This window comes from Lathyrus oleraceus, chromosome 2 (assembly GCF_024323335.1).
Source record: "Lathyrus oleraceus cultivar Zhongwan6 chromosome 2, CAAS_Psat_ZW6_1.0, whole genome shotgun sequence".
NCBI classification, from domain to species: Eukaryota; Viridiplantae; Streptophyta; class Magnoliopsida; order Fabales; family Fabaceae; genus Lathyrus; species Lathyrus oleraceus.
In genome coordinates this window covers 275,653,571-275,666,601 of record NC_066580.1, presented here as the reverse complement: position 1 = coordinate 275,666,601, position 13,031 = coordinate 275,653,571, and the positions used below count along the sequence as shown (strand labels likewise).

Below are 13,031 nucleotides of genomic sequence, written 5' to 3'. Positions count from 1 at the left end.
GGCATTGTTACTTCACTTCACTTCAGTGCAAATTTTCGGGCTTTCATTGTATTCAATCCCTTGATACCTCGAAAGCCCGAAAGTCGCTGCTATCTTCTTTCCAGGTCTCCAGTTGATTGAATAGGGGCAGCTGTAATACCCCAAAATTTACCCTTCATTTTTACTGGAGGCATACGCTTTACACCTCATGCATACATTCATTTTTAGGTCATTTAGCATTTGCATTTCATCATGGCAATCGGAATCGGATCCAAGAAGCTTGAACATCATCCAGGATACTTTGTGGGCTCTATTTAGATGATCAGTTAACACAATGGAAAGACTTGAGTTACTTCCAACATGGGTCTGTTCGTCAGTCAAAACGTTAATCTTGAAGGAGTAAAGGTTTGTTCATGAGCTGTCATGCTCGCTAGGCGAAGCCCACGTGTTTTGAAAAAAGAACGAAAAAAAACGGAAAACGAAAAAAAGAAATATAAAAAAATATATATAAAAAAAAAGAATAATAAATAAATAAATAAATAAATAAAAGAAAAAATCTTGGACTTGGACCTCTCTCATTTGAGCCCACAGGTCCACAAAAATCAGGTTATAAATTCAGAGTTTCAGTTAAACAAAAGATATTCTATTCCTATTACCCTTGTTGGAAAAAGATAGTGAGAGAAGAGCTAACAGAGTTCAGAGCAACCTCCAAACCCTGAAGGGAACTCAACTGCACAGAATCACCTCTGCCTCACATAAACCCTAAAGATTGTTTTGTAAACCTCACGGGTGCAACTCAATTTCAATCAAGCTCTCCAATCAGGTTTGCCCTATTCCCATTATTTTACGCCTTCAATTTGAATGTTCTAAATGTGTGATGTATTATGTTTGAATTTGGAAGTGTGGATATCGTTAGGTTTCGCACATGCAGGAATGGGTGAAACCTATGCCTTGAATGCTTAATCGTTTAATTTCCGAAGTGTATGCCACAGGGTTTGAGGTTTCTGAAACCATACTGTTATCCATGAAAAACCATATTGTTTTGCTCTAATCTGACTTACGTTTGTCATAGCATGTTTTTTCCTAATCCTTATCTTGTTTCACTAACCCTTTTGTTGAGTTTTTGTGAAGTCTCACATGACTTTTGCAGGGATAGCTCGCTGGATATTCCACTTTGCTTGTGGGATACCATTTGGGATATTTATTCTTATTGTCTTGTTGGCACATTTACTTTATACATGTTTGTTTTGTATGTGTTCGTATCCCCGCAGGTAGCGCGGTTCCTTCGTCAAGGACTGCCTTTTTGCATGAGCATCCCAAACCCTAACCCTTCATTGATTTTTCTTCTCCTAAACACACGCTTACTCCTTCTACTACAGGTGAGTAAGTCTCCAAAGGTCGAGCATCCGGTAGATTGCATAGTAACGTCGTCCGCCCCCAAAACATAATCCTTAACCCCGTAGTTAGCCGAACTACGGCTTGCTCTGATTCTCATTCCAGATGACATACGTAGGCATAAGACGCGATGTCTTAGCGAGCACAATTACCCTTAACCTATAGGTCAGCCGAGCTACGAAGACTCTGATTCTCATATTCAGATGAGATACGTATGCAGTGGATGCGACATCCGCGCGAATCATTTTCATTTAACCCCCTTTTTTAGTAAACAGCACAAGATAAACTCACACCCTTTAGACAAGAACTACAAAAGTGGATCCCGTAGAGTACTACGGATGCATAGGGGTGCTAATACCTTCCCTTCGCATAACCGACTCCCGAACCCAAGATTTGGTTGCGAGACCTTGTCTTTTCCTTTCCTCTTTTCAGGTTTACTTCGAGCGTTTCCTTTCCCTCCTTTGGGATAAATAACGCACGGTGGCGACTCTTCTGTCATTTTCTTTCGCCGATTGTTTTTTCGCACACTGTATTTTTCAGGTTGCGACACTAAGAGTCTTTGAACTAATTTTGTTTAGTGGATTTCCTTCCTGGCTTGGTAGCCCCCAAACGTAGGTGTGTTTGCAGCGAACTGGGTTAATAATTGCTTGTGTCGTTTTTCAATTGTTTCCTTGTTTTTATTTTGTTCATATTTTACTTGTTGTTCAGATATTAGTGTCGTGACATTACCTTCGACATCTCATATCTGATACCAGAATTTCAATTGGTACCAGAGCAGGCATCCTGCTCTGGTTCTGGGTGAGATCTTGGGACGTTACTTTCTGGTACTATGGACAGAGACGGAGGATCTGTAAATAGACCACCAATTCTGGATGGATCTAACTATGATTACTGGAAACCTCGAATGGTAGCCTTCTTGAAATCTTTAGACAATAAGACTTGGAAAGATGTTCTAACAGGCTGGGAACATCCTTTCATTACTAAGGATAGAAAAGTTACAACTGATAAGAAGTCTGGGGAAGAATGGACCAAGGAGGAGGATAAAGTAGCTCTTGGAAACTCTAAAGCATTGAATGTTATATTCAATGGGATTGATAAGAACATCTTCAGACTGGTGAACAATTGTGAGGTGGCTAAAGATGCTTGGGATATTCTCAAAACCACACATGAAGGTACCTCTAGAGTGAAGATGTCTAGATTGCAGCTGCTTACTACCAAGTTTTAAAATTTGAGGATGAAAGAAGATGAGAGTATTAATGATTTCCATATGAATATTCTTGAGATTGCTAATTCCTCAGGTGCCCTAGGTAAGAAGATGTCAGATGAAAAGCTTTTGAGGAAAATTCTCAGGTCACTTCCCAAAAGATTTGCCATTAAAGTGACAGCCATAGAAGAATCTCAAGATATCTGCAAGATAAGAGTGGATGATCTAATTGGATCCCTCCAAACATTCGAGTTGGGAATGAGTGATGGATCTGAAAAGAAAGTCAAAAGCATAGCCTTTGTGTCCAACACTGAAGATAAAAAGGAAGAAAGTAGTCAGGATACTGATGAAGGTATGTCAAATGACTTAGTGTTACTTGGAAGACAATTCAACAAAATCCTGAAGAGGATGGATGTGTAGTCAAAGTCTAATGTGAAGAACAACTCATTTGACATCAGTAGGTCCAATGATGCTGGAAGAAGAACAAGATCTGAAGAAAAATCCAAACAGGGCAAAGGAATTCAGTGTCATGAATGTGAAGGGTATGGTCACATTAGAGCTGGATGTGGGACCTATCTCAAGAAACAAAAGAAGAGTCTTGCTGCTACTTGGTCTGATGATGACTCTGAAAGCAAAACAGAAGGAGAATCTGCCAATCTTGTGATTGCCTTGACTGGGAGATATGGTCCTGATGAAGATTCCAGTGATGATGAATTAACCTTTGATGAATTAGCTACTCCTTACAATAATTTGTGTCTCAAAAGTGAAGAAGTATGTCAACAAGTGGAGAAATAGAAGAAACTGATAACCCAACTAAAGGCTGAGAAGACAAAACACTTAGAAACCATTTCTAATTTGAAGATTGAAGCCTTGTTCCTGAATTCCAAACTGGATGAGATGACTAAGTCTGTCAAAATGCTAAATAGTGGATCTGACACCTTAGACAAAATCCTCCAGGATGGAAAGATGGCAGGAGACATGACTTGCCTTGGGTTCAATGAATCTTCTCCTGATTGTAGTCCCTCTGATAGCAAACCAAAGATGTCACATCAGGTGTCTCAACATCACAAGGGAAGACAACATAAGCACTCAAAAGGAAAATACCAAAGATGGAGATGTCATTACTGTGGGAAATTTGGTCACATAAAACCATTATGCTTTAGGTTATATGGTTATCCCAGTCCTACTCATCAACCTAGACCCAAACAACACATCTCTTCTAACAGAAAACAGTGGGTTCCTAGGGTTGGTGCTACTAACTTGATAGCTCAGACTTCCTTCAGAGTCTCAGCCAAAGAAGATTGGTACTTTGACAGTGGATGCTCCAGACACATGACTGGAAGCAAAAATCTGTTGGTTAACCTACAATCTCATGTCACCAGGTATGTAACTTTCGGTGATGAAGCAAAGGGTGAAATCAAGGGGATTGGAAAGCTAAACTACTCTGGAGTTCCTAACCTTGATAATGTGTTTCTTGTTAAAGGATTGACTGCAAACCTGATCAGCATCAGTCAACTATGTGATCAAGGTCTCAATGTGAACTTCACAAAAACTGAATGCTTGGTTACTAATGCAAAAAATGAAGTGATCATGAGAGGAGTCAGATCTAAGGACAACTGCTACATGTGGATTCCTCAAGAAACTAGCTATTCATCAATATATGTTCTAGCTAAAGAAGAAGAAGTGAAACTATGGCATCAAAAACTGGGTCATCTGCATCTTAAAGGGATGAAGAGGATCATATCTGTTGAAGTTGTCAGAGGAATCCCAAAATTAAAGATTGAAGAAGGAAGAGTATGTGGTGAATGTAAGATTGGAAAGCATACAAAGATGTCACATCAGAAGATCAAACATGACACCATATCTAAAGTGCTAGAACTTCTCCACATGGACCTAATGGGGCCTATGCAGGTGGAAAGTCTTGGTGGAAAAAGGTACGCATATGTTGTGGTGGATGACTTCTCCAGATATACCTGGGTGAATTTTAGGGGTGTTCGCGGTGCGGTTTGGGCGGTTTTGACGATAAAAATCATCCGAACCGCAAGAGAAAAAAGCATGCGGTTCGGTTTGGTTCGGTTGACTTTTAAAAATAAAACCAAACCAAACCAAACCAAACCAATGCGGTTTGGATTGGTTCGGTTGGTTCGGTTTTTTACAATATTTTTATTGAGTCATCCATACACCTATAGAGAACAACGTAACTTTGTATTTAGTCATTCATACATTACTAAATAACATAAAAACTTATCATATTTAGACAAAAACTTTGCATTCAATATACACAAAATTAGATTAGACAAAAATGGAATAAAAAACATATAGATTAGACAAAAATGGAATAAAAAATATATATATAATAGTAGAATAAAATAATATCAAAGACATTATAATAAAACATAAAAAACATATGAGATGAGAGATTAGAGAAGATGAAAAAAAGAACATATCAGATGCGGGATTGAGAAGAAATGTGCGATAAAAACGTAATTGGAAGAGAAAATAGTAACATAAAAGATAAAAAAGAAAGAACATAAGAGATGAAATATTAGAGTAGAAAAAGCGAAATGTACATGGTAAAGAATATGAGAAGAATGTGCGATACTACTGAGAGAGATTTAAGAAGGTTGAAATTGAAATCCTAAGTGTGAGTAAGAGAAAATCATTTTTAATTGTAAGGTTAAGGCATACTAAGTTTGAGTTTTGGATTGGATGTGGGATAATTTAAGTTTGAGTTGTAACATAATGCGGTTTGGTTTGGTTTAGTTCGGTTTGAAAAATACAAACCGCAAACCAAACCAAACCGCGCGGTTTTGTTAGAGAATGACCCAAACGGATCCGAACCAAATGCGGTTTTTTGCGGTTTTGGTTTGGTTTGGTTTGGTTTGCGGTTTTCTATTGGGTTGGTTTGGTTTTGAACACCCCTAGTGAATTTTATAAGGGAAAAATCTGATGTGTTTGATGTGTTCAAAGACCTTTACCAAAGACTTCAAAGAGAAAGAGAGAGTCATGTTATCAGAATCAGAAGTGATCATGGGAAAGAATTTGAAAACAGTAAATTTGTTGATTTTTGTTCATCTAAAGGGATTGGACATGAGTTCTCTTCTCCCGTTACCCCTCAGCAAAATGGTGTGGTGGAAAGGAAAAATAGAACTCTCCAAGAATCTGCTAGAGCTATAATTCATGCTAAGAAGTTGCCTTACCACTTTTAGGCTGAAGCTATAAACACTGCTTATTATGTTCACAACAGAGTAACCTTGAGAAAAGGGACCTCAACCACTTTATATGAAGTCTGGAAGGGAAGAAGACCTACTGTCAAATACTTCCATGTGTTTGGTAGTAAATGTTATATCCTGGCTGATCGTGAACAAAGAAGGAAAATGGACCCCAACAGTGACGAAGGAATATTTCTGGGCTACTCAACAAACAGCAGAGCCTTTAGAGTCTTTAATTCCATAACTAAAGTTATGATGGAATCTATCAATGTTGTTGTTGATGATCAAGAGACTGATGTCACAAACGATGTTGAAACATTTCTGAATGATGCCCCAGCTGAACCTTCTGATAAAATTAGTGAGAGTGAGTCCACCCAGGCTGAACCTGAAGTTGATCAAGTAAACAAGGGACTCTCTATCAGAATTCAGAAGGATCATCCTAAAGATCGCATTATAGGAGATCTAAATAAAGGAGTCACCACTAGATCAAGGGAAGTGATCTCACATGCCTGTTTTGTGTCAAAGATTGAGCCTAAGAATGTTAAAGAAGCTTTAACTGATAAATTCTGGATCAATGCCATGCAGGAAGAGTTAGGACAATTCAAGAGAAATGAAGTATGGGATTTGGTTCCAAGACCTGAAGGAATAAATGTTATTGGAACAGAGTGGGTATACAAGAATAAATCTGATGAAAAAGGTGTGGTTACTAGGAATAAAGCAAGGTTAGTAGCTCAAGGATACACTCAAGTTGAAGGAGTTGACTTCGATGAAACATTTGCACCTGTAGCTCGCCTAGAGTCCATTAGATTATTGCTAGGAGTGGCATGTATTCTGAAGTTTAAACTATTCCAAATGGATGTGAAAAGTGCCTTCTTAAATGGCTACTTGAATGAGGAAGTATATGTTGAACAACCAAAGGGATTCTCAGATCCAAATCTTCCAAAGCATGTGTATAAGTTGAGGAAAGCTCTTTAAAGGTTGAAACAAGCTCCTAGAGCTTAGTATGAGAGACTCACAGTGTTTCTCATTGATAATGGATACACAAAGGGAGGCATTGATAAGACTTTATTTGTCAAAGATGAAAAAGGAAAGCTCATGATTGCTCGGATCTATGTGGATGATATTGTGTTTGGTGGGATGTCAAGTAAGATGGCTACTTGAATGAGGAAGTATATGTTGAACAACCAAAGGGATTCTCAGATCCAAATCTTCCAAAGCATGTGTATAAGTTGAGGAAAGCTCTTTAAAGGTTGAAACAAGCTCCTAGAGCTTGGTATGAGAGACTCACAGTGTTTCTCATTGATAATGGATACACAAAGGGAGGCATTGATAAGACTTTATTTGTCAAAGATGAAAAAGGAAAGCTCATGATTGCTCGGATCTATGTGGATGATATTGTGTTTGGTGGGATGTCAAGTAAGATGGTTCAACATTTTGTTGAACAAATGCAGTCTGAATTTGAGATGAGTCTTGTTGGAGAACTAACTTATTTTCTTGGCCTACAAGTCAAGCAGATGGAAGATTCTATCTTTCTATCTCAAAGTAAATATGCCAAGAATATAGTTAAGAAGTTTGGCATGGAGAATGCAACACACAAGAAGACACCTGCTCCTACTCATCTGAAGTTGTCTAAAGATGAAAATGGTGTCAGTGTGGATCAAAGTCTCTACAGAAGCATGATAGGGGGTCTGCTATATCTTACAGCAAGCAGACTTGACATTGCTTTTGTTGTAGGTGTATGTGCTAGATATCAAGTTGAACCAAAGGTGAGCCATATAAACCAAGTGAAAAGGATCCTGAAATATGTCAATGGACTTGTGACAATGGGATGCTATACACTCATGGATCTGATTCCGTGTTGTTTGGCTATTGTGATGCCGATTGGACTGAAAGTGCTGATGATAGGAAAAGCACATCAGGAGGGTGTTTCTTCTTGGGGAACAATCTAATATCATGGTTTAGTAAGAAGCAAAATTGTGTTTCTCTGTCTACTGTTGAAGCTGAATATATAGCAGTTGGAAGTAGTTGTTCTCAACTGGTGTGGATGAAACAAATGCTGACTGAATACAATGTCACATAAGATGTCATGACATTGTACTATGACAACCTGAGTGCTATAAATATCTCAAAGAACTCTATTCAACACAGCAGGACCAAACATATTGATATACGTCACCATTTTATTAGAGAACTTGTGGAAGATAAGATTGTAGCCTTAAAGCATGTTGCTACTGAGATGTAGTTAGCTGATATTTTTACAAAGGCCTTGGATGCAAATCAATTTGAATTCCAGAGAGGGAGATTAGGGATTTGCATTTATGAAAATTTGTAGCAATTAATATGGAGTGGAAAAAGTACTCAAATTACAGTCTATTTTCCTAAGATAAAGTGCTCCCATTATGGTAAATCATTACCTTGTATTGGAAATACCATCTATTCCATCCTCACTCGCTACCCCTATAACATCATTACCTACTCCAACTATTCCATCTTCCTTTTCCTTCTCCAAAAACCTCTGCTAGGGCAACCTTACTTTTTCAAGAAAAACTCCAAAATGTCACAACATCAAGATACATCTGCTTCTAAAAATACTAAGTCTACTCCAAAATTTAGTGTTCCTCCCATGAATGTCCCTGATGATGAGATTTTGGATGTTGCTCCTCTCTCTGTTAATCCCGTTGCGGATATTGATTTGAACCAACCCATCTCCATTGATGCCTCCGCTTCTGCATGTTCCAATCAAGGTAATCCCTCTAGTATTCCGTCTGGTTCAACTCCTATCACTAAGTATAAGGAAGGAACACACTATACTGATCGTGTTATAAGAGACATAGTTACTAGAATTCTTAATGAAGGCCATTCTGTGAAGGGGGTTTCTACTCCCCTTGCTCAAATGTATCCCCCTCCTGAGGTTGAATAACCTAGTGGTAAGGGTGATGATTGCTCCTGTTCTGAAAAGGCCTTGGCTGCTGAAGGGTTGCGCTCTCTAGGGCAAACCATGTCTGACAAAGGGAAATATGTGGCCTCTAACACGGCTAATGCTTCCCACTCTGATAAGCATGATGATGCAAATATTGTGATTGATCTAGAGGATGGTAGCTCTCATGATCAAGAGGAAAGCTTGATTCATCATATAAAGCCAAGTGTGGCTAAACGCATGAAGACTCACAAAGGAAAATCTGTGGGTGACCTTATGTCAGCTAGAGAAGCTAAGAAGACTGTTGTCATTGGTCCCTCCAAACCATGGAGCAAGGTTGAAATAAATAAGAGGAAGGTCAAAGATGATTTTGAGCCTGAAGAGGATGTTGAGGAAGATGTCCCTGACATCTCGCCTGCGAAGAAAACTACTGTTAGGAAGTCTCCTGTTAAAGTACATGTTGTTCATTTGGATAACATCTCCTTCCATCTTGAGGATGGAGCTGCTAAGTGGAAATTTGTGATTCAGAGAAGGGTAGCTGTGGAAAGGGAATTGGGGAAAGATGTCGTTGATGTCAAGGAGGTCATGGATCTGATACAAGCTGTTGGGCTTTTGAAGACTGTTGCTGGGTTCTCTCAATGCTACGAAGGTTTAGTCAAGGAATTTATTATTAATATTCCTGAGGATATTTCTGATAAGAACAACAAGGAGTTCTGCAAGGTGTATATGAGGGGTAAGTGTATAACATTCTCTCCTACTGTTATTAATAATTTTCTAGGCAGAAATAATGGGGGTGCAGGAGAATTAGAGGTTACAGACAATCAAGTCTGTAGGGAGATTACAGCTAAGCAGGTGAAAGTTTGGCCTTTTAAAAAGCATCTTCCTGCTGGGAAGTTGACTATCAAGTATGTTATCCTGCATAAAATAGGAGCTGCTAATTGGGTCCCCACCAACCATATCTCCACTATTGCTAATACTCTTAGGAGGTTTATTTTTGTTGTTGGGACAAAAGTGAAATTTGACTATGGTAGATATATGTTTGATCAAATCATCAAGCATGCAACTACTAATGTAGTTAAGCTGTCAATTGCTTTTCCCTCTATGATCTGTGGAGTTATCTTTAATCAACATCCTGGTATTCTGTGCTCAAATGATTTACCTAGTAGGAGAAAACCATTTTTGTCTGTGCACTACAAACTCTTTGAAGGCAGTCATGTTGAGGATATTGTCATGACATCTGCCATGAGGAGGCTAGTCTCAAAAGTTGGAGCAATTGCTGAGCTTAAGGAGACATGCAAAGAGCTAGGTGAAGGGATTAGGGTAGCCACAACTAGAAAACAATCTTTGGAAGCCTTGATTGAAAGATTGGAGCAAGTTGAGGGTGAAAATGTTGAACATGCTAATGTCAACCATGAAGAAGAAGCTGAAGCCCACACCTCTAGTGAGAGGTCTGCTAACAATGATGATGCGAGTGGCAATTTTGCTTCTGGTGCTACTGAAGAGGTTGCAACTCAAGCTCTACTGAGTAGCTCTCTTGGCTTTGGTCCCTCTTGTTTTGATGGTTTTCTTGGTTTTTTGGTGGATTTCTTTGTGTTTTTTTTTTTTTGTTTCTCAGAATTCTTACAGCTGTGTATGTACTTGGTGATGTAACTCTTTAACTTCTGGTATTTCTGTTAATGACTAGATAGACATTTATTTTGTCTCTTTGGTCTCTTTTGGCTAAAAAGGGGGAGAAGTAGCTGTAGATGTAGCGGAGTATCTTAGCTTAGCTCTATAGTATTGTTGTTGCTCTGCTTGTCTGATACAGGGGGAGAATTCTGGTGTTTATTTGTTTGGTACAGAGGGAGAATTCTCTGTGTTCTGTTTATGTGAAGCAGTGTGGTTGTTGCTTGTTGTGGACTGGCTTAAGGGGGAGTTGTTTGAGGGAGAGTACAAGCACTTGTGTGTCCTGATGTTTGCTAGTTAGTTCTTGCTAGTGTTGTATGTGCAAGTGCTTGTGTGTTTACAAGTTGTTATTTTTGCTAGTGATGTGTGTATGTTTTTTTCTGTTGCTGAACTGATGCTCTGGTTGAATTCTTGTGAACATGTGATCTGTTGTTTGTTTTAGCCTAAATTTGCCAAAGGGGGAGTTTGTTGGTTCTATGAATTGGCATCAATTTTGGTAAAACTTAGTGTTATCACAAGATGTCACACTATTCTTGACATGTGATATTACCTTTCTGCAGGTTGTTTGATATGGTTATGCAGGATTTATTCAAGATGTCAGACCCGATGTTACGACATGTGCATACAGAACATTCAGTCTGACTGTTATGTATTTTGTTGCGCTTTTCATGCAAGTCTTTGTGTGCTTATGTGTAGATTGCATGCATTATTCAAGGAGTAATTCTATTTTAAGGCAGAATATTATGTTTCCCGAAAAGGAATGATTCGCTGCTATTTCTTAGGGAATACGCAATAAATAGAATTAGGGTTTCATGTTGCCCATGCCCATTTAGAAAGATTCTATTTAAAGACTCTGTAAACCTTGTTTTAGACATAGAAAACACGAACGGTGAAGTGAGTGAGTATTAGGGTTTTAGTCTTGTGTGCGTTTGTGAATTGTGAGTCATTCATCCATCTTGTTGATGTGTGAATTTGGACTGAGTTTTTGAGTTGTAATTTGTCCACTCTAAGCTTTGAAGCACGAGTGTATTTGTTTACTTGATTGAAGCTTTTAAGCAAGATCAAGTGTGTGTCCTTGAAGTGTGTCTTCTTTCTTTTTGGTATTTGTTCTAGTATCACTGTTGTGATTGAGGGGGAGTGAGTAGGGTCTCATGTCTAAGAGTTCTTAGATAGAAATCACACGGGTAGAGATTAGGTGAAAAGACTGTAACTCGAAATTGTTTGCTGAGAGTCTTTGAACTAATTCTGTTTAGTGGATTTCCTTCCTGGGTTGGTAGCGCCCAGACGTAGGTGTGTTTGCACCGAACTGGGTTAACAATTGCTTGTATCATTTTTCAATTGTTTCCTGGTTTTTATTATATTCATATTTCACTTGTTGTTCAGATATTAGTGTTGTGACATTACCTTCGACATCTCATATCTGATACCAGAATTTCACAACAGAATATGTCTTATCGGTTGAGGTAACACCAATCATCTCCAATAATGGAAGTATATACTTGTTGGTCTTGTAGGTTGAATCAAATATGAGCACAGTATGAAACGTGTTTAACAACTTTACATAATCAGGATGAGTCCAAAATATATCTCTAACAGTAACTCCACCTTCGCACCCTCGGTATCTAGACACGTAAGTGTTATAATCCAACAGTTTCAAGAGTTGTTGCATTTCAATTTTATCCCCCATAAGCGTCTTGTTAGTTAGGTACTGAATATTATACATTTTTGTTTGACATTTGATATATTTTAGGGTCTTTTTCGTTTCAATGTTACAAGTATATTTTTCGGTTGAACCAGATTCAATGTCGTGTCAGCAACAGATTCGTTCTCTTTCGGCATGAGCCAACACATACTAGGATGACCGACTAACTTTTTACACAAATCATGGTTATGCAAACCACATATCACATTAAATCTCTAATTTTAATTTGCCTACATATAACCACGTACCTTAAACGGACACTCACATTTTCTTGAACTGGTGTCGTCTCTTTTAAAATTCTGGAGAGGAGTTAATATGTTCCGCTTCTTTCGCATGTCGTTGTCCCTAAAAGCACATCTTCTATCTGAACCATTATCGGACCATCCGATAACCACACCAAATTCAAGTTTAGCAGCCTCCATATGAACCCATTGAAGCATTTGATCACAAGATTCAAACTCTTGGTCGTTCTTAAATTGGTTCCTTACACCTACTGCCTTCACGGTAACACCTTAGACATCCGGAGAAACAACTTGTTTTGGAAAAACATCGGGGTGCACCATATCTAATGAAAACAATTACAACATAACACTACTGAAAACAGGACTGAAAATTGAACACATACTAGTTCCAGAAGTGCATCTTCGAGAAAGTTTATACTTGTTCCAAATATACATTTTCGAACATGAAGCTCATTTTTTCAAAAAAAAAAAAAAGCATAATTAATGTAAACAATGCAATGGGAAATAAAAGATCTTTACCTAAACTTATATCTTATATTGCTCTCTTTGATGTGATGAACCAAAAGATTGGAGGTTCGGAGTGAAACAATGGATTGAGAATGAATGGGTTTTTTTATGAGGTTTTGAGTTGAAATACAACAATGACAACAATAGTTGTGTGATCATGCAGTTGATGCTAGTATCAACTTATTTCGAAGATGCATCTCCAGAAGTA

At 38.3% G+C, this 13,031-nt stretch overlaps 1 protein-coding gene across 1 annotated transcript; it reads left to right on the top strand.

The window, feature by feature from the left end:
- Nucleotides 1-8,788: 8,788 nt before the first annotated feature.
- Nucleotides 8,789-10,673, top strand: LOC127122888 (uncharacterized). Its single transcript, XM_051053162.1, has 3 exons — nt 8,789-10,210; nt 10,323-10,337; nt 10,515-10,673. The coding sequence occupies exons 1-3, from the start codon at nt 8,789-8,791 to the stop codon at nt 10,671-10,673; spliced, it is 1,596 nt and encodes a 531-aa protein (XP_050909119.1).
- The last annotated feature ends 2,358 nt before the right edge of the window (nt 10,674-13,031 follow it).